This window comes from Limtongia smithiae, assembly GCF_038497785.1.
Source record: "Limtongia smithiae strain NRRL Y-17922 unplaced genomic scaffold V1518scaffold_1, whole genome shotgun sequence".
Classification (NCBI taxonomy): domain Eukaryota; kingdom Fungi; phylum Ascomycota; class Lipomycetes; order Lipomycetales; family Lipomycetaceae; genus Limtongia; species Limtongia smithiae.
This window is the reverse complement of record NW_027117622.1, coordinates 2487931-2514529: the sequence shown is the minus strand read 5'-3', so window position 1 is coordinate 2514529 and position 26599 is coordinate 2487931. Positions and strand designations below refer to the sequence as shown.

Here is a 26599-nt window from a genome sequence, read left to right as displayed (position 1 = left end):
AATAGAAATGCAAATAAGGCGTTGTTGGTGGCGCGTTGTGGCGACGCGCGGTGCAGAAATCGCGTGCCGTCGGCGAACGACAAAAGTGAGCGCACAGCAGCGGCGCGTCAGACGGCTCCCACGTACGGCGTGGATCGGCAACGGTGGATGCGGACAATTCGCGCAGTAGGGCGCAGGAGGAGGGGCAGTGAGAACCCTCGCGATAGGATGGCTGAGGGATGGAGGCAGAGGAAGCGACGCGGCTTGCGGGAAGCGGGGAGCGGTGTGGGGCGGTGGACACGCGCTGCATACACGAGCGCGCGACGATTGCGCGGCGCGGGCGGGGGAGGCGACGGCGGCGGCGACGGGGGGCGAAGCGGAGGACACGGAACAGCCAGAGTGGGAGGAAGAGCAGACGCGATGGGGAGGAGCAAAGAGGAAGGAGAACGCACCTGTGTTGGGGTAGATCAGCGGAGGGATCGCGATGGCTTTGGAGAGAGCGAGAGAGAGTGTGCGACGATGGCGGAGGCGTTTGACGGAACACGCAGAGCAGAGCGCATTTGGCATGACGACGGCGCACTCGTCAGGCACGACATGCAGCATGTATGCATTAAGTCTCACCTTCATGCCGCACTTACGCCTTATCCCACGCCACACGTGCCGGATCACACACCGGATCACACAATCACATTGTGACCCCGCAGCTCAGAGCAGCCAACCACCACCGCGCCTTCCCGCGTCCCGAACTCCGTCTTCTCACCACATCATCGTCTGCACCATCCACACCCACCCTTACTCCACAATCTCACAATGATCTCCTCCATCGCCCGTGTCTCCCTTGCTCGCGTCTCTGTCGCCCGCGTCGCCTCCCGATTCTACTCCGAGGCTGGCTCCGTTGGCTCGGTCCGCCCCGGCGGCGAGAAGTCCTCGGACTCGTTCCAAGTCAGTTGCTCTCCTTTGCGCCCTGCGCGTGATTCCGACCCGGCGCACACCCATCGCAACACTGACTGACACCACTTTTTCTATTGCTGCAGAAGCGCGAGAAGGCCCAGGAAGACTTTTACGTGAGTACAGCCAGCGCCGTGCACGATTCAAGTCGCAATCAGCACAGTTCCAAATGCTAATCCCCATCCAGGTCCGACAGGTCGAGAAGCAGAAGATCGAGGCCCTGCGGGAGGCCATCAAGAAACAGCGCGAGCATCTTGACGAGCTTGCCACCCACCTGTACGTTATTTAACTTACGGATCTCGTGCGCGATCTTCACTAACCTCTTGTCAGCGACTCCCTGGATGGAACCAAGTAAATTAATGCGCACAAACTGCACTTCGCATTTACTTAGTTAACCTATAAATACGACATCTCACGATCCTTTTTCCCTCCTCACCTTCTACTCGTCTTGCATAATCTTTTCTTCATGCGATCATACCGGAATTGACAAGTTGTGCCTGTCCAGCGTACAATATACTGCCGTTCGTTTAATTGTTATGATGTCATGACGCTATTGCCTTGTCTTCGATCTTCTACCCCGTAAATTAAGCAATGGTTCTGTTGCCCTCTCCAATTCGTAAATCCATTAATCAAACTTTTGTTCTTACAGATCCATCTAACTCTCTTCAACATCCATCTCCCCCGCCTCAACCGTCGGCACGACGTCCTGTCCATGTACAATATGCACCCTCACCACGCCCGCGGGCTTCTCGCCCAACAACCCCTTCACATCCTCGTCCGTGACCTCGAACTCGCTATGCACCCACGACAACTTCGCGTCCCCTCCCGCCAGCACAACAGCCTCACCCACATGCTTCACCGACGGCACCAACGCAACTGTCGAACGCTCGCGCGCGACAAGGGGTGAACCCGCACCGGCGATCATCATCACGTTGGTCGCGGACATAAGGCCGCGGTCCACAAGAGGGAGCAGACCGATTCCAGCGCCGCGGGTGGTCAACGCGGAGACGTGGAACGGGAAGACCGACTTTGCGGTGTCGATTTCGGAAAGCACCGCCCGTGCCGTACGCGACTTCATGTTCAAGTTGAGGGAGTAATCGCGTGTGAAAATCGTGGGACGGAGTTCCTTGTGCGGTTTCAGCGCGCGCCGGCTGATCTGCGCGGCGTTTGCTCGGTTCAGAATCTCCTCCGACGCGGTCGTGGCATCGTAAGAGCACATTGCGATGTCAACAATCCATGTTTCGCCCACCTCGGCGACCGCCTCGACATCGATACGTTTCCGCAAGTTTCCTTCGTCAGGATCGTCCGTCGCCTCCGCTATGCTCAGCGACCCCCACGCATACCCTTTCACGTCCACTTCAGACACCGTATCCTGACCCACCAAGAACCGCTTCACTCTTCGCACTTGCGAGCCAGGCACGATCTTCACGTGGAACGTGTTCGCGACGGACTCGACAAGCGCCTTGATCCGCAGCCCGTTCACAGGGGTGGCAGAAGTGGTGGAGTAGAGAATCGTACCGAGGAGACCGGTTACTGCGCGGTTGGCAACGTAGCTTGCGCAGATGACGTCCGCGATGCCGCCGATGCTGGGACCAAGTTGGTCGACTGGCATGATATTGGGTAATGCAATCACCGTGTGTGAGACCAGCACAGTGTACCCATCGATATGCACTCCAAAAGAACTACCGCACGTCAGCACACCATCCACGCTCTGAAAACCTTCCCTCGGTACTCACATCTTCGCAACATCGCCGTCCACAAGCACATACGCGCCCTCCCGCTCGTTCGGCGCATATCCCCACACGCAGTTATTCACATCCACACACGTCGGTCCCGCAACCCCCTTCTCCTGCACATTCTTAAACACCTTCGCACATTCCTGTTCAATCAACGCATCGCCCGTCCGACAGATATCGTACACATTGCTCATCCGTCGCTCCGCGATCTCGCGCACAAGGTACTTGAGCACGCCGTCGGCTATTCGGCCCGCGGCGATGTATTTCAGCGCCACAGGTGACTCACGCGACATCAAAGTGTTCTTGACGTCCACCTTCTCGTCAAGCACCATTGGCGCGGCTAGTTCTTGGCCGGACATGCTGTGATGCGGTCGTGGTGTGGATTGAGTACAAATTTTCCGTGCGCGGCGCTTGATGCACCTGAATTTTTTATTTTTCAGGGGCCGCTGAACTCCCAGCGCCGACTCTACTCCCAAACTCAAATCGCATCCCCGCGCCTGCGCACGAACAGCAACCAAGTCAACTTCGCGCGGACAATCGCTGTCTCGGAATATCACGTCTCATATTTACAATCCTATGCATTAACAGAAGAATACTAAACAGAGATACTGCCACTCCGTATGCTAACTACAACCACGCATTATCAAACAAAACGCCTCGCACCCGAACGACTACCATCCATCTATGCTTTGATAACATGTGCGCTAGACACCGGCGCCAGCTCCACCGTCTCCACAGTCGCAATCGCCTCATTAGTCTGGCCATCAGCCGTCTCACTACTCTCCGCGCCTTCGACCGTCTCGTCGACGGCACCCTTCTTGCCGAACAGGTAACCGCTTGTAAACAGCAATGCCGGAACCGCGGTGACACCGGCGATCACGCCGAGCGACCAGGTCATGGTGTTCCACCCGCTGCTATCCACAACAAAGCCACCCTCAAGCGGGCCGATTACACTGCCGGCGGAGTACGCAAAGTTAAACAAGCCAAACGCCTGCGCATAACCGCCGCCAGCGCCAAACAGGCCCGGCCTCTTAGCCTCGGCGGCAGTGACGCATGCAGAGATCTCCGCCATAGTGGCGGTACTCAGCGCGGCGATGGCGAGGCCGACGAGTGCAAGGAGTGCGAACATGAGCACGATCTGGTGAATGTCGTCTGAGTTTGGCAGGCGCATGAGCGTGACGAACGGGCACATAACGATGAAGCCCGCGCAGAGCGGCCAACGCGGGCTGGTCTTGTCGATCCAGTACCCGATGAGAGGGCCGGTCAGGGAGGTGATGGAGAGCGGAAGGAATAAAAGACCGGCGCCAAGACTGGAGTAATTGAAAAGTTGCTCGGCATGGTACGGCAGTGTGGACTCGAGCGCGGCCATGATCCAGGCCATGATGACAGTCAGAAAGAGAACGTTCAGTAGACGCCAATTGGACAGCAGACGGAACATTCCTGGCAATTCGAACTTCTTCTCGGGCACGGGAGGCTCCTCCGCAATAACGCCAGGGCCCGCAATGTTCTTCTCTTCGTCCGCGACAACGTTTCGCTCAACTTCCTCCAACGCCGCTGCATCAGTAGCCTCGGCGACTTGGTAACGTCTCAAATCCTTCTTCTCAAGCATGAACAAACGCATGAGGATATCAAATCCGACAACGCCAAACACGAGTTCGAAGACGGCGTAGTACCCAGCACGCGAATACACAACGCCGCCCAGCAACGGGCCGAGACATACGCCCAAGCTGAGCGCGCCGCCGAGCACGCCCATAACCTTGCCGATGTGCTCATCGGGAAACGAGTCGCTCAGCAGCGCGAGGCCGACGGTCCACACCGAGCCACCGGAGATACCTTGGATGAGGCGACCGAAGATGAAGACGCCGACAGAGTGGGCAAGGCAGATGATGAGGGTCGCAATAGTGAGCGAGATGAGGCCAACCAGCATGAACATGCGCCGGGAGCGGTAGTGGTCGGCGAGAATGCCAAAGACGGGGCCGGCGACTGTGTGTATATTAGACGTGTGATCCACTACATGTAACCAAGGAAGACGTACAGAGAAGACCAGCGGCGTAGACAAAGACGGAGATACTATTCCATCGTTGGACTGCGACACCGTTTTAGCGTACAGTTGCAACAATCACACAACACGAACACATACCGTCGGACTCAGCGACGCCAAAGTGCGACACAAGTGCGTAAGGAATCACAGGAATAATCACACTACACAGCGTTAGGCCCCCCCCTCCTTCACTCGCGCAACTGTGACTGGACACAACTCACCCGTAGAGCAACATGTCAGTGAAGACTGCGAGGGACACGGTGCATATGATGCACACGTCGGACGCACGCGTCTCAAGCATCCATGGTTTGCGTCCGGAGTCGGCGTAAAACAGCCACTTGAAGGTAGACCACGCGTTGGCGAGCATTGCGGAGGTAGTGCGTAGTATAAAGCGAACCGTACCCAGCAAAGACGTGCGGGATGGAGGTGTCTAGTGTCTACAGATCAAAGGTTACGGGGAGCCGACTGCAGATATACACACGGGACAAGAGGACGCAAAGTGTGCTTGCGCAGAGGCCTGTGGAGAACAAAGCGCACGGCGACAGTGCAGCAGACTCTAATCTGGCAACTGCACCCGAGCGCCGTTTGCGCTTCGCGTCGCGTCTTCGCAAGCGCTCGATGATACCATTGTCCCTGCGCGCGCGTGTGTGTGTGTGCACGCGCTTCTGTGCGTCGGACTCGGACTCGGACTCGGCGCCCGCGCAGACCGGTCAGTGGTGGCGGCGTCGGTGGGCAAGGAGTCGTGAGTCGTAATACCGCCTACCTGCCGTCTTGGGACATACAACCCGAGAGCGATACGCCACCAGCGAAGGTTCTTCATGTAATCCGAGAACCTACCCGCCGCCGGCGCTGCGATGACGCACGCGTATTAAATGCCGCCGGCACTACGGCGTCTCGCAAATGAGCGGAATCGACTCATCAATCGTAATCATGGCTGCGCCGCGAGTCGTGACTACGCGATGCCGAGTCGCTAACGACACGACCGCCGCAACGCCGGCGCCGCATGCACACACACTTCGCGTTCGCGTTCCAGCTCGGACCTGACTAACATCCCCCCTTCCCCCCGCCCGAGCGCACGCTCTGCGATACTCCCCCGACCCTGAGCGCAGGGCACCGGACCGTGCGCACGAGTCCGAGTCGCGCATCGCAATTTGTCATCTTCCCCAGACTACGCCCTCTCTTCCTGCTTACGCGCCGCACGCCCATATCTGATGAACATGATATCAATCTCATTGCATGACTACGGCACCGCGCAGTCCAGATTTATTCTCTGTCAGCCAGAGTTAGTATACACAAAAGAGAGCACAACGCAGTAATGAAACACTAGCATGCAACAACCGATCGACCAAACTACCCAAAAACTAAAATATCCCCTGCCGATGCAAAGTAAAATCCAGCTGCCGCGAACAAGCCACTATGTACAACTCGCCCATTATATGATAGAAACAACCGCGTGTGTGCATGTGTCAGCATATCACGCAGCACACCGGCGTCTTCTCCGACTTCTCTTGCGCGGACGCAGTCGCCCTCTCGTTCGACCTGCGCGAGTTGCCCCGTGACGGCGACGACTCGGATGAGTTCATTTGCACGTGTATTATCGAGCCTGCCGACTGATTCATCGGCGACGTGCGCACTATCTGCGTATTATCATCGTCGCTGTTCGCATCGTCTGCCACGCGTGGCGACCGCTGTGGTGAAGCACTACTCACGCGTGCCATCGGAGTCGCTAGAGGAGTACTGCCGCTCCGTGAGTGCATGCTGTGAACGGAGTATTCGTGCTTATGCCGCTTTCCGTCGCTGTTCGACACATCCTCGTTCTCTTCCACGTTTGCTAGAAACAGTTGCTGCGGCATATGCTCGTCGTAGCCGTGCCACCGCCGCCCGTTCGACAACTGCACTTGTGATGCCGGCGGCTGCGACGGCCGCTGGTACGACTTGAAATACGCCGACACCGGCGGGGTGTCCTCGTCGCTCCCGCGTCGGCCTGCAGCACTGCCGTCTACCGAGTAGGCCGCGATTGCAGAAATCGCGGCCGCCGCAACCGACACCGACCCGGCCTGCTTGTCGCCCTCCCCGCGAGGATACACCGGCGCTGCCGCCGCGGCAGCGCGCGACTTGATGCCCAACCCATCGAGCGAGCCGCGCGGCGACGAGACACTGGTCATCCCGCTGTACTCCGTCGCCGCGCCGCAGCGGGAGCGCGAGGAACGCGAGGATCGTGAGGAGCCACCGGTGTTGTTGCTCGTTAGCGGCGAACACGGCGTTGCCGTCGACGACGTCGCGGTGACCGGCGTGGGCACCGCGCTGCTATGTGTTGAGGACGGCACGCCGTCGATGTCGGCACAGCCGCCACGGGATGTGGAGAGCGGGTGCAGTGCCACCGCGGCCGAGGAGGCGGAGCATGTGGAGGAGGCAGTGGCGGTGCGCCGGAGTGGAAGGGAGGGCACGGGGGAGACGACCTGGCGGGACCAGGACTCGACGTCGCGGTACTGTGGAGTTGTCAGCACGGTGTCAGCTCGAGAGAGATCAGACGGGCGTACGCACGGCGAGCGAGGATGGCGCGGTCATGCTAGCGCAGCTGTAGCCTGGTGCGCTGGCTGGGGGTCTGCGGAGTGAGGAGGGGAAGCTGCGACGGCGAGGATGACAGAGGAAGAGGAGCAGCAGCACAGAAGAAAATAGGCTGACGCCGGCTCCGGGGATCCGCGTCGCGCGGACACGGGCTCACGATGAGCACGAACGGTCTAACAAAGACCCTGCTCCGCCTCGCCACAGCGCGTACGAGAGCGGACTCAGCGGCGCCACGGCCTCCATCGTCCATCGTCATCTGCACTCTGCTCTGCCCTCACTCCTAGTCCTGCCCTTCTCCTTCTCCCCCTCTCCTCCTCGAGCGACGCGTCGCCTGACGCGCCAGCCCCATCGACCCCTGCGTGGCCTGCGCCCCACGCGGCGTCCCGGCGACTCGGCTCCTGCCTCCCGCACGCGACACCGCCAGGTACACAGCTTCCCCGCCTGTGCCGCCGTACCCGGCTCGCATCTCATCCCGACCCGGTCCATGACGTCATAACCATACATCTTGCCTTATATTTCTCCTGCAAACAGCTTCTCGCAGCGAACGCAGCAAATCAAAAGAACACAATTACCACCCTGCACTGTACTCCGGTCCCCGCTTTGCCCTCTACTCCGACTCATCTACCAGCTCAAAGTCGTCCTCACTCGCGTACGCCTCCTCCAGGCTGCTCTCGTAGTCGCTTATCGCAGCCACGGCGCCTGCCTCCGAAACGTCCACCGCAGTCGCGTCCGACGCGGCAACGGACACATTGTCCGCCTCCGTCTCGTCGTCCGCCTGCGATGCCGCAGAGATGCTGCTCGTTGCGCTCACCCTAGCCGACGGCGAGGGCGAGACCGCCTCTGTAGCATCCATGTACTGGCTCTTCGTAACCTCCTCGTCCTCCTCCTCCGCAGCCGCCACCGGAGCGGCAGCAGGCTTCTCTTCAACTGTGATCTCGCACCACATATTCTCTCCGAAACGCTCGCCACCCTCCGTCACCATCTTCCAGAACGACGTGTACTTGCCCGGCGCGGCCGGCGCCTTCAACATAACTGCAAAACTCGCCGTCTCGCCCGCGCCCACCTTGAACACGCTCGTTGACACGTTCGCCGACCCAGCGTTACCCGCGTACATCTTCTCGCCGCCTACAAACACCGGGGTAACACCAGCGGGCCATGGGCTCGTGCCGTCGTTCTTGATCACCCACGACTGGAAAAACAGCTGCTCGGGACGGTACACCTGGCTGTCCTTCACAACCTGTTCCACCACAACAGCACTCAACACGTCGCCGACAATCGCCTTCCCAGCAGCCTCGACCTTCGGCTCTGGCGCGACATCCCGTGAGCTGATCGACTCCGGCTCCTGCATCGCCGTCACTCTCAAGCGGCTCACCGGCGTCTTCAACTTGATCATCGGGTGCGATTGGTCATGCCCGTTGTGCGGCATCGCCTCGCATCGCTCGCACAAATCATAGTTCTCGCAGATCGCACACTTGTAGCGCGTGCCAACAATGCATCTCTTCGAGTTCACACATCCGTCGCCGTCGCAAACAATACCGTAGTGGCGCGCAAGCGGCGCGCGCATCGGCGTCAGATAATCCTCCTGCGTCGCGATCTTCACAAACGCGTGGCCAGGGTGCGTCGTCTCTACCTTTGCGAAACACGTACCACAGAAGTCAAAGTCGGGGCAGTCCACGCACTTGAACCGCATCCCACGGATCGTCTGTTCGCACCCGTCGCACGTCGCATTATGCACCGCCTCCCGCACAGTCTCGCTCTTTGCAGTGACAGGAGTAGCAGCAGCAGTAGAAGCAGCAGCGCCCTTGCAGAACGCCCGTCGCACCCCACGGCGTCGGCACACAGCTTCGCCGACTGGAAGCTCCATGTTGCGCACGACCCGCTCCACAAGCTTATGCTTGTCGTCCAAGCAATGGTATCCGCTGCGCACGCAGGTCGCACAAATGTCAAAGTCGCCCTCACTGCAAGTCTCACAGTGGTATGACGTCGCGTTCTCGATGTCCGCAGAACAAATGTCACAGCGTATGCCAAAGATCGCGTGCACCTTCTCCGGGGTGCAGCGTGCAGCAGCGGCATCGTGCGCGGCGGTAGCAGTCGACACGTCCCGGGCGACAGTGGTACGCAGTGCAGTAAAGAGACGCTGCTCGAGCTCGCTCACCGATCGCTGGATCTTCTGCTCGATCATCGAGTCTAACTCTTCCGACGACACCGACGCCGTCGCCGTCACTGCAGACTCAGTAGTAGCAGCAGATGCAGGCGCATCGAAAACTTCAATCTTCGCCTTATCCCGCGCATAAATCGAGTGGCGGCAGCGATGGTACGACAGAGGTGAGTCGAGCGCCACGAAGTCTGTCATAGTTGACGAGTAGCGTGTCATCGTGATCGCCTGCTCCTCTGCCAATCCTAGCGAGGCCTTGACCTTCGCAGGAAGTACAGTTGGATAGAAGTCTGACAGCGGCAGTTTAATTCTGCGCGTCGCGCCGTTGTACACGACTTTCACGAGGATAAGGCGTGCAGGATCGCGGTTCGGCTTTGCGAGCTCCGGGCCGTTCGCGGCGGCCGCGCTGGGGCCGGCAACTGTGGCTGCGACAGGGAAAGCGGTGATGTCCGACATGGAATCGATGGGATTCTCAGTATGGAGTTGATGATAAGGGGTGCGCTGTGGTTGATGACACAGCGCAAGAGAGCGACGGCGGGAGGAGAGCGACAGACGAGCGAGCGAGCGGGTCGCAGTATATAGCGCACGCCATTACGCGCGCACATCGCAGGCCGCGTACGCGTACGTGACGTACCGCTCCCCGAACTCCCAATGGTCCACTGCGATCTATACACCTTCGATTAGCCTCTCTGGGGTACAAGTACACCGCTCGAGTTCTGATCAGCCGCCGTATGATGCGGTATGGCTCTTGCGATTCTTGCTGACATCATGCTTGTGCGATGAACTTCCATGACTGCTGTAACTAATCCTTACCTACACATTAAGAACTGTACTGCGCATATCCGAGCATGCAGTTCAGCTTCCCGGTATACGCCATTCTAGTCTCCACTACACCCATGCTGAATTCCAGGAGTAGTCTCGTGTTTTGAATGCTTAGTCCAGTATCGTGTGCTGTGTCCAAAATACTTATCGATTGAATGTAAACCACGATTGTTCCAACCAAGCACGGCTGACCAGGCACGCGACCACTGATGCTCGAGTTTCGTGCGAATGATATCCGCAGTTACTTGCTCTCTCAGTCCTCAACCGATTTCTTTATTATTTCCAGTGGTTATCGCCTCAGAGACCTTTAGTTATGTCACAAGCGGGCTCATGTTCCTGCTGTCCAGACTATTACATCCATCTCTAAGGGTCCTGCAGAGGCGATAATAATCATTATTCTGGACTCCCGCCCTGCGTGCATCCCTTTTTATTGAATGTGTGCGCTCTAGCTACTTGAGCTTGTTTTATTAACTTCGTCTGTACAGTCAATATCCGCACCTGTTTTGCAAGAACACCGAGAACACGGAATTTGTAGTCAGCAGTAGCACATACAACTACAGCTGATTACTCATCCACCATCAATCTCTGCATGTTGTCATCCTTCCCACAGCTAGCGAGCTGTAAAATCCAATTTTCACAAACGACTCACAGGACTGCATATATCACTGCAGGCTGCGGTGCAACGGAACTAAATCATATCAAGCCTAAACTCCGACGCGAAGAAAGTTCCTAAGTTACGCACGTGACATATTGGCGAACTTTATCCCCGCGTGCCCCCATGTCAAAACTAACGTGGCTTGTACGCAAAATCCCAGACAGCTTAAGTTGCGTGCTAGTAACAGATGGATTACTTATCAGCGCATCCCGGTTCTGGTATGTTCCACAGTTACGACGGAGAGCTGCGTGCAACCAGGCGCAAATGGCCGGCCTGTTATCGGCAGTGTGATGATTGAAAATTTGTCTGCTCCTCCGTCGTGTTTGCCTCCAAACCAGAGATATAAATGCAACGCAATTTGCGTCTTGTTTTATTGTTTTCACATATAAACTTGGATACTCAAACAAAAGACAAACAAAGGGCGTTGGAAAACCATATTGCAAGCTCGCTGGGTAGATAGTAAGTAGTAAGATCGCGCAAAGATCAGTTATGTCGCATTGTCCAAATTCGTTTGTCATTATGTTCAAGCCGTTCAATTCTTGTTCGTTTGTGAGCATGTGTGAGTGAGTAAAATAAGAGATACAACTAGTACGGGCTAAGTTGATATGCAAAACTTAGAGAAAATAGGAAAGCATAGATTTTGTTGTTGTGCCATTGAATGGCCTATCTGTAATACGCAGGCTGTGCCCGCTGTTGCTGTCCCGACACAGGCTGTGCCTGCTGGTGCTGTGCCTGCGACTGCGGCGGCGGCGCTGGCACCGGTGGATAATAATACATATTTCCATCGACCTGCTGTCCCGCATGCGGCAGCGGCGACGGCATGACCACCTGTGCTGGAATCGGCGGCGTTGGCGTGTTCTCGCTGTAATACTGCTGATAATACTGCGATGGGTCGTAGAAGTACACCATACCGTTTGTCTCCTGCGCGATCATGCTGTTGACCGGACCTGGCGATGGCACGGCGACGGGTAGCATTGCCTGCGCGCCTGGCATCACCATCGCGGGAACACCGCCGTATGGCGCGGGACCTGTTGCGATGGGTTCCAGGCCATTGGAGTACATACCGCCCTGCTGCGCGTACGCACGCGGAACCATGTTGCGCGCCATGTTCTTGTCCATTGGCTGCGATGCGAAGTAGTACTGCGAAGGCGGCATCTGGTGCATGCTGTCGGAACGATCATGTCGTGAACCATGGTATCCGGTCGAGCTACCTCTCGGTCGCTGCATGAATCCATACCGGTACTGCGGTTGAGACTGTGCTTGCTGCGCCATGATGCCGTCGACAGGGCTGTGCATCGGTATGGGAGGTTCGATGTCAGCGAGACTCAGCACCTTCGTCGGCCGCGGCTGGTGCATGACCTCTGGTGTAAGCCGGTATTCCGTTGGGATGCCGACATATCCGACCGGTTGATGGTCATAGGAGTGTATACCATGCACGGAACCATTGTCAGACTGCGGCCCAATGGGCGACGACACAACAGGAGGCGATGGAAGCACCGGGATATCCATAGGCTTCGACCTCGTGACTTTATAAACCGATAACGGAGGAAGATTGACCTTTGGCGCAGTCACGCCTTTCGGCTCTTCAAACAACAAACGTGCTGATTCTGCGCTGTCCGATTCCTCGGGAATATCCTCCGGAATGAAAGCCGGAGCGTTTTCAACCTGTCCAGGAAAACGCACTTGGATCTTTGCCGGCTGCATTTCTGGACTCGAATAGCGCGTCTCGATATCATGCTGGCCTCGCTCGGCTGCTATGGGTCCTGGTGACTGCTCTGCATTTATAAGCCGGACATCCCGATACTTCATGTCGAGCTCGTTGAATGAATTCGGCTCCTGCCTGCTCCACCCATTAGAAGCTAACGGGCGTCGCGAGCTGCTCTGTCGCCGACTAGCATCGTACTGCTCAGGGACAGACGGTGGCCTTGGGATGACAACCTCTGGCTTACTCAGAACTGGATCACTAACGGTCTCGTGAATTTCAGGGATAATCAGCGCAGGCTCTTCTGAGTCTGCAGGAGTCTCCGATAAAGGTTCCGATAAAGGTTCTGAAGTCTCACGCTTTGGGGGGTATAGCACCTTTGCTCTCGAATACGGTAAATGAAGTTTGATCGGTTTGTGCAACGGCTTATGCTTCATCGGTTCCATCGAAACTTTGCACGTATAGCCTCTGATAATCGTCGAATTCACAGATCCCGGAAGCTTCACGTATAACGGCCCGTCGAATAATATACGCTCGAAAAACCCATCAGCCTTTCTAGGCAAAAGTCGATAAGCTCCTCGTGATGCATGATAACTCGACTCATGATAATTGGGACTCTCGTTGTTCCATCGTTCTCGGTGGCGGTGGTCTTGATAGCCGTAAAGAGGCGATTGCCCAGGTCGTCGCGGGTCCTGCGGGCGTTCGTTGTTCCAGTACCTCTGGCCAGCATGTCGCGAGGGGTAATGCATGTCGGAGTTATAGCGAAAGTCCTGGGTGTGACGAAAGTCATGGCCATAATGGCTGTCCTGGCCGTAACTAGTGTACTGGGGACTTCCAGATAGTCTCGCGTCTTGGAATAACGGACGCGAGACGCCGGCATAGTCCGGCACGCTCTTGCCGTGACGTGAATCCCACTGGCTCTCGAGCGTTAAGTGACCTTGGACGATAACAGGTGGTCGCTCAGGCTGATCGGGCGGTGAAGCGATACTTGATGAGTCGGTAGAGCTTGCCTGCTCAGCTGTAGCAACACGATCAGACTGATTAGGTGTGACGACTTCGTCGTCGTCATCTTCTTCCTCAGACGCGTATATGCTCGGACTCGAAAGATCTGACGAAGTAGCACCGGCAGACTCGTCAGTCTTCTCGTCATCATGTTGGATCGCTGATGACCTTCTTCGCCGAAGCATCAACAGTTTTTTCTTCGACGACGCCGACGACTTCGGCTTCTTTGCCGGCTCTTGTACAACAGACATACTACTCGTCACCAAAACGATCGATTATGCGAATAAGAGTGTCCCGTTAACACGCTAGCTGTGTGCGCAAACCGGGGAATGGGAAAGAACTCTGTCTGTTCCCACGCGCCCTCAAAATATATCGGTGGCGTCGCAAACACTAAATAAGTCCAATAGAGCCTCTCAGAGACTGAAATCAAACTAGCTTTGAGGTCGTAGTCGATGCATGAATGCCGAAGAAAAAAGACGCTGTGTCTTTCTCAGTTGTGCGAAGAGATCACGATTACAAAGCCTAGGCAGATCGAGAGAGATGGCAATCGCGGAGCGAAGGAACTGGGCGGTACGGACGAACGAATCAAAGCTTGGCTATGTCCGACGGTGGATATTTTTGCGTTCGAGGTTTGTCCCTCGTCGTGTACTTCCTGGTACCAACGAACAACTGAGGATTTCGAAATTTTTGGTGCTCGCTGTCGCCACGCGAAGAACAAATCCAACTTCAAGGTTCTCGAATTTTTTGCATGGCAAGCTGGCTCCTTGGCTTTCCACGCTCTTCTGCCCAGACTGGAGGGTCTACTAGGACAAACTTATTCATGTGTCTACGCGTTATATTCAAAGTAAGGAATATTCCTCATGAGTTTATACAGGAATGAGCAACAATCATCGTGCTGTTCCGTAATCCGCGTAGATCGAAACTGTTGATAAAATGCGCTGAAAGTTTAGAAACCCCGCCCTCTCGCAGACAAACTCACACTAGCGCTGGAGCTTGATCTGCCTGAGGGGTTTGTATGCTCTGCTTACAATATGGCGTAAACGTGTACATGTCCGCACATTAATACCATAATCGCGCATGCAGTAGATGGCATCGGAGGGCTAGTACTTAAAGCAACTTTTCTTTGCCTCATTTCTTCTTTTTTTCTTCGTGCGGCGACCTGGTTTTTTCGTGTTGTTCATCTTTCTTTTATATATGCTTACTGTCTGGTGAATGTCATATCCAGGTCAGAGTAAAATTTTCTCGTCGTCCTTGGGGTTTTCCTTTCTTCAGAGGGGTTAGCTCTATTGGAACCGACTCCAGCGACCGTCTCAATGCTCATTTCTGCTTCAGCAAACACCGTGCGGTTTGGATCTTCCTTTCTGTACGTTGGGAAGTCAGGAGAGCTGGTGGTGTCGTACATTTCATTCAAATTTTCGATTCTATTTGTAGATCACGTTAGTGATGATCTCCATAGGACTCGTGATTTTGATCCGGGCTGAAATGCAGCCTTCTATGAGCAAACTACAGATGAGTGCCGACCTTCGAATTAGTCTGATGCAAGTGGAACAATTGCTGGACAGTGCTACCCGCTTCTGTCTAGCAATGCATTTCTTTGCCTCAGATATGGGAGCCCTCGTATGCAACACGCGATATGGGAACTCATCCATATGTGGGCGACATGACTACACGATTTTCAGTCCAGCAGCAATGCAGACGAGCACCACCTAAGACTACACCATATGTTATAAGTTATTCAAAAGTAATTATAAATGAAACTATCAAAGACTGATGATAATTCAAGACAGAAACTCCAGTGTTCTATAAACAAAACACTTCCTACACCAAAACAAATTTACAAAACCGCATTATGACGTACGCGAACGCCCAAATATGTTCTCTCGGGCAACCCCGCCCTCCTTCGAAAAAAAAAAACAGCAAATTCAACAAATCATCTGTCCATGTATCCTTTAGTCGTAATGTACATTGATAGGTCGTCCGTTCTCGTCCGCAATCCACGGGTCTTCTAACGGAGAGACGAGATTCGGGTTGATGTAGACCTGGTTGCGCTCCCGCTCCTCGTCGAGGGTTCGAGATCCCTGTCGTCGGATCTCATTGCTCAGTATAGAGCGCAGAGCGATGAAGTAAGACAAAGGAAGATAGTGCTCGTAAAAGTTGTACATCATTATCAACGTAAAAATCGGCAAAGGCACAAGCAGAAGAGAAAGATAAAATGCTTTCTGCAATGCCAGCGTGCCCGCTGTCGTAATTTGGAAGATTATCAAACCAATGCAAACACGGAAGAAGATCATCGGCCACGACTTTCCAGTCGAGTGCTGAGTGTGCGCCATCGAATAGAGGAGCTGGTACTTGAACGTGAAATATCCCAAAATGAAATAGATGAGTCCAAAAGTCAGAATCTTCGTGGACATGCAACTGTATGAAAGGCACACAATCAAAATTAACAGCGGCTGAGGAAGGAAGAAACCGTAGTTAAAATTCGGCGGCTTCGAGAGGTTATAAAAATCTCGTGGCGTCTTTGAGAAGAACTTCTTGAACGGGTATTTAAACACAACACCGAATTCCAGAAGACGAAACGGGATCATGCCCATTCCCTGGAGAATGATGAGATCAACGTAGAACAGCGACATCGACTTCAACGACTGTGCTAGAGTGGCCGCAATACTCGTCGTGTCCTTCAGAATAGCCCAAAGCTTGCTTGCGGTACCGGCAACCGTGAAGAGAAGGAACAAGTTGACAAAAATGTAGAAAAAATTCTTGCCGACCACGGACAGTTCAACATCGCCATGAGAAATATAACCTTGGATAGTTGAAAGACCGTTGAAGATAAACGGAACCAGGATGTTAAGAAGCGTGAACAAGAAAGTTGGCAGGAAACCAGTAACCAATGCGTTAAGAAGATCAGACTTCTCCAACACGTTAGAGAGTGCTGGCCAAAACTTTGCAATAGAATCCTTCTCGAGGAACGCGGCGAGGAAACTAACGCACAAAGCCAAGGGCACTGTCGCGATCGCAATGATGATGGTAACGAACCACTGTCGGACAAGACGCTCAAACTTGGACTTGTAGAGGTTTGGCCAAATAACGTCGTGAGGCGCGGGTGCATTGTGCGCGATGAGGTGGTAGGCCTGGGGATCAAGCACAGCTTGGGCGGCCATCTGAGCACTCGCCACGGAATCCATAGTCACGAACGCGACAGGAGTAGCCTTGTACTCCTTGTGACGAGACAGCTTGATCTGCTGGTCAAGCTTCTCAAGCTTCGCTGTGTAGTAATCGATCTTATCGACGATGTTGCCAAATATGCCGAGAAAGCCAGCACGGAGTAGAGGACGGCGTCGTCCGACCGGCGGGGTACCGCTGATAACATTGGGTAGTTCAACGTGTGTATTTTCGCCGTTGAGAAGAGGCGTCGCGCTGTCGTCGGTCATTTGAAAGGCAGATGATGGCGGCAGGGAGCTCACAGGGAGAGATGCCCGCGGCGAACGCTTGACACCATCGTCGCCGAAGTATTCTGTCCACGCAAGCTCTACCTTGCGAAGCATCTTGCGTCGGCGGTCCATGAGATTATCAAGCTCCTTCCACTGCCTGCAGATGGTGATTGACCGAACTTCGCCGATTCCCAGTGTCTCAATATGCTCCTTCAAGGCCTCCTCGGATCGTAGTTCCACAGGAACACCTGAAAGTCGGATGGTACGATCCGTGATCGAGCTCTGGCTACCGAGATACGCCTGACGAACGCGAACAATGTGGTGAGTCTGGCGGAGCAAAAAGTAGCCCGTAACGGCGGTGAAAACCCACGCAAAGATCACATAGCACCACAAATAAGTATCGTACTGCTCCGGATCTGTCACAACCGACTCGTCATTTGAGTTCATATCACCATCGACCGAGGCATGACCGATGATGGTCAGGCGAGTACGGTGGATGACGGAGAGCGAGCCGTCGCCGTCGTAGAGACCAGTGTAGTGCCATCGGATTGGGCTGATGACGGTGACCGCGAAAAAGGTGCACACGGCAAGCAGCTTGATAGCCATGCTAAAAAATCCAAGAAACACAAACGCATCAAGACCTGCGTGTTCTAAAACCTGATCTTCTGTAATTTTATATAGCGCCGGTATCCACCCAAAAAATGATTTCGGAAGTGGCGGTAGGTTCGGGTGGTGCAGCGTGCGCGCTGCATACAAATCCGCCCATTGTGTCCGCAGAAAGCAGAATGAAAGAAACGCGGGAATACCAAAAGACGCCGCAATGACGAGCTGCGTCGTAAGGACGAGCGGCGCCCGGCGTCTGGGGTCGTTGGTGCTAGGGTCGCTAGGATCCATCGTTGAGACTTCTTACGCGCCAAGGCAGCCAACTGCAAAAGTAGATGTAGAGTGGTTATAGGCAAGTGCAAATATAAGCTAGTTCGAGCAAACTCCGGGGCCGAGTGAGTGGGAGAAGTGGTGACGAAGACCAGCGTGGAGCAGGGAGGTCTAGATGTCGTGGATGATATTTTGGAAGTCGCGAGCAGATGGCTGCTGCGCTCGCGTGCCACTGGGTCACATCTCGATTACATCCGATCACAGCTCTGGAGCATATCTCGGGAACCGCCAGCGAACTTCGCACAGCGTGTCAAGTCTTTTGCTTACAGGTCGTCTCTACAAGGGTGTTTGCAATTCTCTTCTGGCAGACCGTGCAGTCATAGGTTGTTCAGACGCGCAGGTTGCGTTGCGATAACGACGAATCACAGCTTCAGGGACTTCAAGACGGGTCTCCCGGCCACTCGGGGCTAGGGTATACGCGACCCTAGCGACGGACATCCCGCGATTACCCGGCCTCAGCAAGACCCGCAGCACGCAACTCACATCGCCTCGAAGAGGCAACAACCGCGCGACTCTCGTCTTCCGTGTGTCCCGCCCGCAACAATGCGGCCAAAACTCCCCCTGCCCGCGAATACACCACAACCCACGACCGTGTATCTTGAAGTTCTGGTGAACCGCAGCTGCAATGCACGGCGTCGCATGCAAATCAAGTCCAGTGTCGCCCGCTACATTCGGGACAACTTCGCTGCGTTGCGTCTCAACTGGACGATCGTGCCACTTGCTGCGGACGACAGTGACCTTGCCGAGTTTGTCGAAAAGATCTCAGTTGTCCAAGTCTGGGGACTAGGACTCAGTCCCGATGTGATCCCAATCAACGAGGGATGTGTGCTCGAGATGTTTGTGTACCATCTCTTAACGGAGAGGTCAAACTTACTTCTGGACGACAGCGCGCGATTCTTGACTATTGACGAGCACGGGACAGTGGCTGCTACCATTACGCCATTGCCATGCCGACAATTTGACGGACTGTGGGAGTCTCTTGTATTTGAAGACAGCATTAAACACCGGCTTCTGCACTTCATATCCTCAGTCATGCTCTTCTCCCAAAACAATGTCAATTCCAAAATCATATCCTTCAATAGGTTTTTGCCTCTCTCTCTGCTGACGTTACTGCAAATGCTGACAAGCTAGAATTATCCTTCTACATGGGCCACCTGGGGTGGGCAAAACAAGTCTTTGCAAAGCTCTTGCGCAGAAAATATCAATCCGTCTCTCTCAACGCTTTGATGGCGGCGGCAAGTTGATTGAAATATCCGCACAGTCGCTATTTTCCAAATGGTTCAGCGAGAGTGGCAAGCTCGTGGCCAAGCTGTTTGACGAAATTAGAACCCAGCTGGACGATCCGAATGTATTTATATGCGCACTGATTGGTTTGTAAACACATTATGCATGCCATCTGAAATATTGCTGAACTTCTTCTTGCAGATGAGGTCGAGTCTCTCGCGGCGGCGCGGCAGAGTTCACACACTGCGAATGAACCGACCGATTCGCTTCGTGCCGTGAACGTGTTGTTGACTGAACTCGATAAACTTAGCGCAGCACCGGTTTGTCACGCCGTTCTTGCTCGTTGGGCGACCGAGTTACTCATTTGTGTTTTAGAATCTCTTAATTCTGACGACGTCGAATTTAGTCGATACGATGGACTCTGTACTTCCCTGAGCAACCTTCTGATTTGTATGTGAATCTCGCTAACGTTGTGATTTGCAGGCATTTCTCGACAGAGTAGACATGAAACAATTTGTCGGGCCACCTTCCCTCCCAGCCATCTACGAAATACTACGCACCTGCATTCTCGAAGTCGTTCGTTGCGGCATGATTACATCCACCGCTTCACGCGCTAGCATGGACGACCTCGAAGTCGACACACTACACATGGTGTCCTCCGATAGCCCTATCGCGAACCTTGCGAGTAGTCCTCGTCTGGCGTATTCCCGACACACTCTGAGCTCATCGTCTGACGATAATTCAGGGCATGCGTCGTCGGAAGATTATATCCACGAATCAGCCACGACGCATGATGAGCATCAGTCGTTTCTGTCTGTGCCTGAAGCAGACATATTTCTGCCCCCATACAACCAGGCTACGTTAACGCTGTACTCCGAAGCAAACGGCTACTCGTCTACTCTAATCCGCATCTGCGAGGACTGCAAGGTTTAATTTCCCTTATTCTTCTATGTTAAAGTCTAACATCTCATAGGACTTTGGTGGCCGTACACTTCGCAGGCTAGTCCTTCTAGCTCATGCAAAGTACATCCAGAGCGAGACATGTGGTCTCGCTGAGCTTCTCACGGCGCTGGGGTTGACTGTGGCTGACGAGCGGAATGCCAACGTCATGGCGGCGGATATGGCAGGTGGCAGGGTGACGTCGTTGCGGCAAGCGACGTCGACGATGGCGTCGTGAGCTGGTACTGTTAAACTCAGTGCTAGTTTGCGAGATGATAGCGAATGTATCCTGATGCCTGGTTATTCAAATAGTACACTACTGCAGAGAATCAAGACACATGGTGGGGCTTTTTGCGACCCTGCTTGCCACCGACTCAAGTCACTCGTAAATGTCTGCCTGCGTACACAGCGGGTATAACTGTACTCCGCCCCAAACCTAACAATCCAAGAACCTGGACGAGAGTAATAATATGCGCCGTGTGGCGCGTGAGGTTCATCAGCAGAGGTGCATAGTTCACAGTAAGGTACGCACCATGAGTTGCGGCAGTAGCCATATGCAATGCCGCTCCGGGAAGTAAGTGCGTCCCCATGCGCCGATATGGCCTCCTGCTTCACGATCCCGAAGATATGGAAGGACAGCCAGCTACACCGGATTTGCCACAGCGACGTCTTTCAGACTAAACACAGCATCTGTCAAGTGACATGTCGCGAATACACGCGACAAGCGCGCCGACGCGCCGCTCAGGGCTCAATACGCCAAACCTCCAAACTCTAACCCACGTCGAGACGCCGAAGCGCGACGTCAGGCCACAGCCGAAAATCTACCCCGGACTTCCTCCCGCGAAGCTACAGTTGCCGACGAGACGAGTGCAATTGATGGGCGTCTTGCTGACGACGCGGCGAATTGTCCATTGCATGACATAACTGATCAGTGTGTGAGTGGAGTTACTCCGAGGGTGACGACGGAGAAACTAACAAATGCCCCAGATTTATCCCTCATACATCATGAAGTCCCTCTCCCTTCCATTGTGCTCTATTCGCATACAACACCGGTGCACACCTCCTTATTTTGCACCGTCCTCATCTACGACGCGACTACATGCATTCATTGTCCCTCACCATGTCCGCACTTTCACGGGAACAACCACACTCCGAAGCGGACACAACAAATGGTCAACCATCAAACACACTAAAGCCGCCAACGACTCCATCAAGAACGCGCTCGCGATGAAGTTTTCCCGGCAAATCGTTGCCGCCGCTAAACGTTAGTTCCCTCTCCCACAATATTCCCCACGCTGTCCTCGTCAGTGTGAAATTCTAACACCCTTCTTCCAGTCGGCGGCCCTGACCCGAACAACAACGCGACACTCTTCAACGCCATCGAGTCTGCCAAACGGAACCAGGTCACAAAAAAGACTATCGAAAATGCGCTCCGCCGCGCTGCTGGCCAATCCTCCACCGACGGCAAAACCCTGGAAAGCGTAACATACGAAGCCGCCGGTCCCTCTGGCTCCGCGCTCGTCGTTGAAGCCCTCACCGACAACAAAAATCGCACGTTTGCCGCGGTGCGCAGCGTTCTCACGAAATACGGATGCGCGGTTGGGCCATGTTTGTATTTGTTTGATCGGAAGGGTGTTATCCGCATTACCAAACGCGCGACGGACGAGACACCGGCGGCGATTGATTTTGATGAGATTTTCGAACACGCTATCGATGCCGGCGCGGAGGATATCGAGGTTGTCGAAGACTTCAACGACGACGATGACGTCGTCGTCAGCGCTGCCGGAACAACCGCTGTTGCCAAACTTCCACTATACCAGATCACCACCGAAGCAGCCGACACCGCCAAAGTCGCTCAAAAGATGCGCGAAGAATACGGCTACGACATCAAAGATATGGGCGTCGAGTACCTCCCGAAACCTGACATCATCGTCGAACTTGATCCCGAAATGAGCGAGATCATGGGCAAACTGATGGCCGCGCTGGACGAGATCGACGACGTCCAGGAGGTCTACACCAGCGCAAAGTAGCAACCCTGTATATGTATATAAGCGAAGACCACTCCTGCAAAATCATCTCTTTGTAAAGTCATATCTTTGTAAATTTCTATATATGTATACTGATACAAAATCAAGAAAACCTCGCAGTTGCCTCTGACAAAAACCTCCTCAGTAGCTGCTCTGAAAAGTTAGAGTTACAAGCAAAGAGCTGAATGTTGCGAAAACCAAGATACGCGAACACAAAAAAATAAAACTCCATCCTTTCCGTGTTTTGAATAGTATGACACAATCTGGAAAAAAAACTCCGCTTCTCGAGGATAGTCTAGTACAGCGCATTGGAGGGATACGAACCGTACGCGACTTCGGTGGCGTCGTCAGCACCGGCATCCTCGTCGCCCTCGTCGTCCTCGTCCACGTCGTCCTCTTCTTCCTCTTCCTCCTCCTCCTCCTCATCATCCTCGTCGCCCTCGTCTTCGTTGGCAGACTCTTGAGCTCCGCCGCGCGAAGCTTGTAATGTGCCATAATACATTTGCTGGTGATACAACGCCTGCGCGTCCTGGTGCTGCGGATTTGCAATACGATGCGCCGGGTGCGGACGACGAGAGGACACGAGACGCGACGAGTGATGGCCACCTTCTCTATCATCCTCTGTACGATCTCGTCTGTGCGCCAGCGCCGTGAGCTCGTGGTCGTCGTCTTGCTGATCTGAGGGGTATTCAGAGCGGTAGTAGTGCTGTTGCTGTTGTTGCTGCTGCTGCTGTGCAGCAAGCTGCTGCTGTCTCTGTCGCGCGTTGGCAGCTGCCGTAGCAGCTGCAACTTGCTCATCGCTCAGCACCGTCATCTTCTCATGCGTCCGTTTGTGCTGTGCAAGATTGTCCGAACGCGAAAATCCTTTGCCGCATATCTTGCAGTTATAAGGCCGCTCCTTCGTGTGCGTGCGCACGTGGCGCTTCAGGTGCTCAAGCCGTGTAAACATTCGCCCACACGACGAGATCGGGCATGTATGGGTCTTCCGAGTACCGGCAGCGCTCGCGGACGAAGATGTTGGACTGACAGAGTACGGCGTGCGCATATCGACGTGTGACTTCTTGTTTCGCAGCGCGCCGCCAGTGTATGGAGGTTGCATTGGTGCGCCATTAGCTGCGTAGTGGAACTGTTGCGATGCCGGGGTAATGTACTGGTGTTGCAAAAACTCTGCCGCGTTGTAGTCCATGTATTGACTACTGTATGCGCCCATCGAGTAGTCTGTATCGTTCTCGTACTCCTCGTCCTCCGACGGCTCGTATGGTCGTCGCTGATGATGATGATGGTGATGCATATAAGCTGCAGCAGGATGGCCCATCGGCTCTGAAGTGACAGAAACTGTAGGACTACCTGGCCGTCGCGACGAGCTGCCGATCTGTGGTCGTCGCATCGCCTGCAGCTGGTCGAATGGGACCTTGGCACCAGGCTGTCCAGCATACGGGTTTCCAGAGGACCTCCGTCGTCGTTGCTTGTACACCGGCGATCCGCGCAGCAAGTTCGACTGGTAGAGCGGGCTGGAAAAGGTCTGTCGACCGCCTTGCATAACGCCGGAAGCGCGATGAGCAGGGTTATAACCTTGCTGAGCGGTAGCGTAGGAGTTCGAGATGCCGGATACATCGTCCACGTCGTGGTATGCACCGTTCGGGAAATACGGGTCGACGTAGGAAAAATCCTTGGACGAGTACATCGAGTGCTGCGTGTCCGGGGTCATCGGTTCGAAAGCCGTCGCGCTGAATCCGACACCTGAATCGTCAAGGATAGAAGACTCAAACGACGGCGCAGGTGATGCTTCGTAGTGCTGGCGGTGATTGAGAAGAATATGCTGCGGAGCCACAGAGGTGTCGATGTTGTAAAGCGAACTCACATCGCTCTTGAGCGCCGCTGAGTTTATATCAGCGTTCAGCTTGCTCGTCAAGGCCATCGGGAGAAGGCTTTCTGTGCCAAGGCCGTCACCGATCACAGGGATCATGCTCTTCTGTTGCCACACCTGGCCTCCCGGAGTGGACGCGCCGGCATTGTAGGAATCCAGCATCCGCTCTGCGATAATCGACGATGACGCAGATTGCTGCAGCGCCTTCATAAGCTGCTCAAAGAGCGTCTGGTTCGGATCGTACTGGAATGATAGAGCCGGCTCGGAAACAGCCTCTGTGGTGGTATCCTGGTTCATGCTCTCGCGCTTCAAATCCCGCTCAAGAGCATCCAGGAAGAGTCGATCATGAGGAACACTGAACCAGTTGAATACCTTCTGCTTCTTTTGTGTCCGAATGCAGTTGTTCTTGTATAGCAGTTCCAAGAACGGCGACTTTGGCTCCTCCAGTAGTGCGTCGTCGTTGCCGGGTTTGAGGTTACGGAGATCGGAGAAGATGCCTTCTTCGAATTTTTTAGGATTCTTGACAGGTCGTCCAAAAGCCTGGAATCTGAAGGTAAGGCATCGGACGATGTCAGTGCCGGTGATATAGAACACGCCCTTCCTGTAGATTGTTAGCGTGGCTGATGGCGCATCGCAACACACCCCGGGATAACGGCATACCACAAAACGCAGGTAACGAATTCTTGTGTGGGTAGTTGGAATCTGTTGAAGACCTCCTTTGGCATCATTTGGGCCGGAGCGCTCGCCAGAAAGATTTTTACTGGAAGGGTGTCAGCATTTGTCAGTCTGAGATAGAATGGCGCGATGACATACACTTGTCGACCTCTTTGAGCGCCGTGATGGTCTCCGGCGAGAGCAGTTCCTGTGCTTCGGCAGACATCATGAATGTCTCTGGCCGCGTGTCTGGAAGAGTAGGAACGGCGGCGACAGGAGCAGCGGCGAGCACGTCGAGGGACGGAGCAACAACAGGGAGATGGACGGCGGGAGTAGCGAGCATCGTGGGATCAAGGATGGGGCGGGCGGATATAAGAGGGCGGCAAGGTGCGGTCACGGAGTGTGGTTGGATATGCGGCTTTGTGCGACGCGGAGGACGCGAGATGGCAGCGAACGGCAGCGGACGCGGGAGCGCGTGGCGGTTGCGGCGGGTGCAGTGGCTAATGCGACGCTCAGACGCGGTGCTCTAGGAAAGGATCGCGAGCCGAAAGAGGATGTGAGACGGGGGGAAGCGCGCGGTAGTGGCGATGGGCGCGGAGGAGGCGGTTTGCGGCCAGCGGTTGGCGATGGCGAAGGCGCAGACGGCCGCTTTGCGGAACAAAGTTCGACGCGGCAAGGGAGGCGGGACGACAGTGGGCACTGCGCTGCCACGCGAGCTCACGGGTGGTCGACGCGGGGGGTGATGATGGCGGAGGTGTTTAGGTGCTGATAGGGGTGGCGCAGGGCGGTGGCGCCGGGCCTGAGGGCGAGGGCGAGGGCGAGGACGAGGGCGTAGATGGGAGTCGGGGGAGAGATGAATGAGGGGCTCTCAGCATAGGCGCCGGTGGCGATGGGTGGGACGATCGGGCGTGGTGGTAGGGGGATTGGGCGACAATGGACGCGATGGGGTGGTGGGTAGCGAGGAAGAGAGTGGCGATGGCGGAGAGGAAAAAGAAGAAGGGAGAAGCGATCGCGGTGGAGTGAGCGCGAAAAGGAGGCCGGACACACTGCAGAGCGCAGCCGGATCCAGAGCAGCGCGAGGCAGCGCTTCTAGCAGCACAGAAGGGACAAATAATGAGTGGAGCAAAACACGACGCGACAAGGATCTGCCCGGCGCCTGCGCCCGCGCCGCCCAAAGCGGCATGGCCGCACGCTTTGGCGTGAGGCGTTCCTGACTAGCACTGCAGGTACGCGCCGTCTGCAAACCTTGTTCCTTGCTGCGCTCCCCGCGGCTGTGCTGTGATCTGTGACTGGCATGTGACCCGTGATCCGCCCAGAGCGGGCTGCTTTGCCTTCGGGCTAACCAGCGCTGCCGCCGGAAGGGAGGCGGCATATGCGCGTGCCATTCTCTCTGTCAGCCACCAGCGACAGCTGACACGCTCTCTCGCGGGCAGTTTCATGCGGTGTTAGTGCCTGCGCCGGGGCCAGCAGTCGCGGCGAGGGGCTTGAACCGCGGATCACGCTCGGTCACGCTTCCACGTGCTGCACTGTGAGATGTGAGTTGCTGTGCGCACAGCGCTTGCGCACTTGCGCGGCAACTGGCGTGCACCTGCGACATGGCTCCAGCCAATCATGCTCTGGCTCTGCGCCACACGACAGCTTATCGCGCGGTGCACCGCCCCGTGTCGCTGTGCCTGTGGCGGGGCTCGCTGTGTGCGCGCAAGTCTGTCACGCAAAGCGCCCTCGACGGGCATCCAAGGCCTCAACAGTCCTCTACAAAGCAGAGATGGCCGTGGTTGCAGCTCTGGCACGCAGCAGTCGACACAGTAGTCACTGTGCACTGCCCAGATCAGACGCTGTAGGTGCAGAGAACGCGACGGAGTGGCTCCGGCATAACCGCACCGCCCGCTGCTCGCTTAAATCTCGAATGCTCGCCGTGT

General features: G+C 55.2%; 11 protein-coding genes across 11 annotated transcripts; 3 read left to right on the top strand and 8 right to left on the bottom strand.

Moving 5' to 3' along the window:
* The first annotated feature begins 647 nt into the window (after positions 1 to 647).
* On the top strand, positions 648 to 1554 carry V1518DRAFT_410818 (ATPase). Its single transcript, XM_066902697.1, has 4 exons — positions 648 to 921; positions 1014 to 1043; positions 1115 to 1203; positions 1258 to 1554. The coding sequence occupies exons 1-4, from the start codon at positions 790 to 792 to the stop codon at positions 1280 to 1282; spliced, it is 276 nt and encodes a 91-aa protein (XP_066762677.1). The 5' UTR covers positions 648 to 789; the 3' UTR covers positions 1283 to 1554.
* On the bottom strand, positions 1444 to 3062 carry V1518DRAFT_410817 (uncharacterized protein). The gene is made up of 2 exons (XM_066902696.1): positions 2664 to 3062; positions 1444 to 2609 (listed from the first exon to the last, which is right to left on the bottom strand). The coding sequence occupies exons 1-2, from the start codon at positions 3020 to 3022 to the stop codon at positions 1583 to 1585; spliced, it is 1386 nt and encodes a 461-aa protein (XP_066762676.1). The 5' UTR covers positions 3023 to 3062; the 3' UTR covers positions 1444 to 1582.
* Positions 3063 to 3071: 9 nt separating this feature from the next.
* On the bottom strand, positions 3072 to 5165 carry V1518DRAFT_58186 (major facilitator superfamily domain-containing protein). Its single transcript, XM_066906630.1, has 4 exons — positions 4926 to 5165; positions 4804 to 4865; positions 4699 to 4749; positions 3072 to 4646 (listed from the first exon to the last, which is right to left on the bottom strand). Exons 1-4 carry the CDS (start codon positions 5069 to 5071, stop codon positions 3346 to 3348), a joined length of 1560 nt encoding a protein of 519 aa, XP_066762675.1. The 5' UTR covers positions 5072 to 5165; the 3' UTR covers positions 3072 to 3345.
* A 732-nt stretch (positions 5166 to 5897) lies between these two features.
* Positions 5898 to 7702, bottom strand: V1518DRAFT_410808 (uncharacterized protein). Its single transcript, XM_066902695.1, has 2 exons — positions 7249 to 7702; positions 5898 to 7193 (listed from the first exon to the last, which is right to left on the bottom strand). Exons 1-2 carry the CDS (start codon positions 7270 to 7272, stop codon positions 6171 to 6173), a joined length of 1047 nt encoding a protein of 348 aa, XP_066762674.1. The 5' UTR covers positions 7273 to 7702; the 3' UTR covers positions 5898 to 6170.
* A 177-nt stretch (positions 7703 to 7879) lies between these two features.
* On the bottom strand, positions 7880 to 9883 carry V1518DRAFT_425222 (uncharacterized protein; the record flags this gene model as incomplete). Its single annotated transcript, XM_066905901.1, has 1 exon — positions 7880 to 9883. One exon carries the CDS (start codon positions 9881 to 9883, stop codon positions 7880 to 7882), a length of 2004 nt encoding a protein of 667 aa, XP_066762673.1.
* Positions 9884 to 11225: 1342 nt separating this feature from the next.
* Positions 11226 to 14328, bottom strand: V1518DRAFT_410805 (uncharacterized protein). The gene has a single exon (XM_066902694.1). It carries the CDS (start codon positions 13857 to 13859, stop codon positions 11568 to 11570), a length of 2292 nt encoding a protein of 763 aa, XP_066762672.1. The 5' UTR covers positions 13860 to 14328; the 3' UTR covers positions 11226 to 11567.
* Positions 14329 to 15332: 1004 nt separating this feature from the next.
* On the bottom strand, positions 15333 to 18103 carry V1518DRAFT_410803 (uncharacterized protein). The gene has a single exon (XM_066902693.1). The coding sequence runs from the start codon at positions 17928 to 17930 to the stop codon at positions 15558 to 15560; it is 2373 nt and encodes a 790-aa protein (XP_066762671.1). The 5' UTR covers positions 17931 to 18103; the 3' UTR covers positions 15333 to 15557.
* Positions 18104 to 18512: 409 nt separating this feature from the next.
* On the top strand, positions 18513 to 20370 carry V1518DRAFT_369075 (P-loop containing nucleoside triphosphate hydrolase protein; the record flags this gene model as incomplete). The annotated part of the gene is made up of 6 exons (XM_066901260.1): positions 18513 to 19051; positions 19101 to 19339; positions 19395 to 19513; positions 19569 to 19616; positions 19677 to 20120; positions 20167 to 20370. The coding sequence occupies 6 exons, from the start codon at positions 18513 to 18515 to the stop codon at positions 20368 to 20370; spliced, it is 1593 nt and encodes a 530-aa protein (XP_066762670.1).
* V1518DRAFT_410794 (uncharacterized protein) lies at positions 20163 to 20900 on the bottom strand. The gene has a single exon (XM_066902692.1). The coding sequence runs from the start codon at positions 20720 to 20722 to the stop codon at positions 20507 to 20509; it is 216 nt and encodes a 71-aa protein (XP_066762669.1). The 5' UTR covers positions 20723 to 20900; the 3' UTR covers positions 20163 to 20506.
* A 237-nt stretch (positions 20901 to 21137) lies between these two features.
* On the top strand, positions 21138 to 22162 carry V1518DRAFT_369474 (transcriptional regulator TACO1-like protein; the record flags this gene model as incomplete). Its single annotated transcript, XM_066901274.1, has 2 exons — positions 21138 to 21396; positions 21468 to 22162. The coding sequence occupies 2 exons, from the start codon at positions 21138 to 21140 to the stop codon at positions 22160 to 22162; spliced, it is 954 nt and encodes a 317-aa protein (XP_066762668.1).
* Positions 22163 to 22334: 172 nt separating this feature from the next.
* Positions 22335 to 25145, bottom strand: V1518DRAFT_58052 (STE like transcription factor-domain-containing protein). The gene is made up of 4 exons (XM_066906629.1): positions 24840 to 25145; positions 24687 to 24786; positions 22598 to 24627; positions 22335 to 22529 (listed from the first exon to the last, which is right to left on the bottom strand). The coding sequence occupies exons 1-4, from the start codon at positions 25021 to 25023 to the stop codon at positions 22507 to 22509; spliced, it is 2337 nt and encodes a 778-aa protein (XP_066762667.1). The 5' UTR covers positions 25024 to 25145; the 3' UTR covers positions 22335 to 22506.
* Positions 25146 to 26599: the final 1454 nt, after the last annotated feature.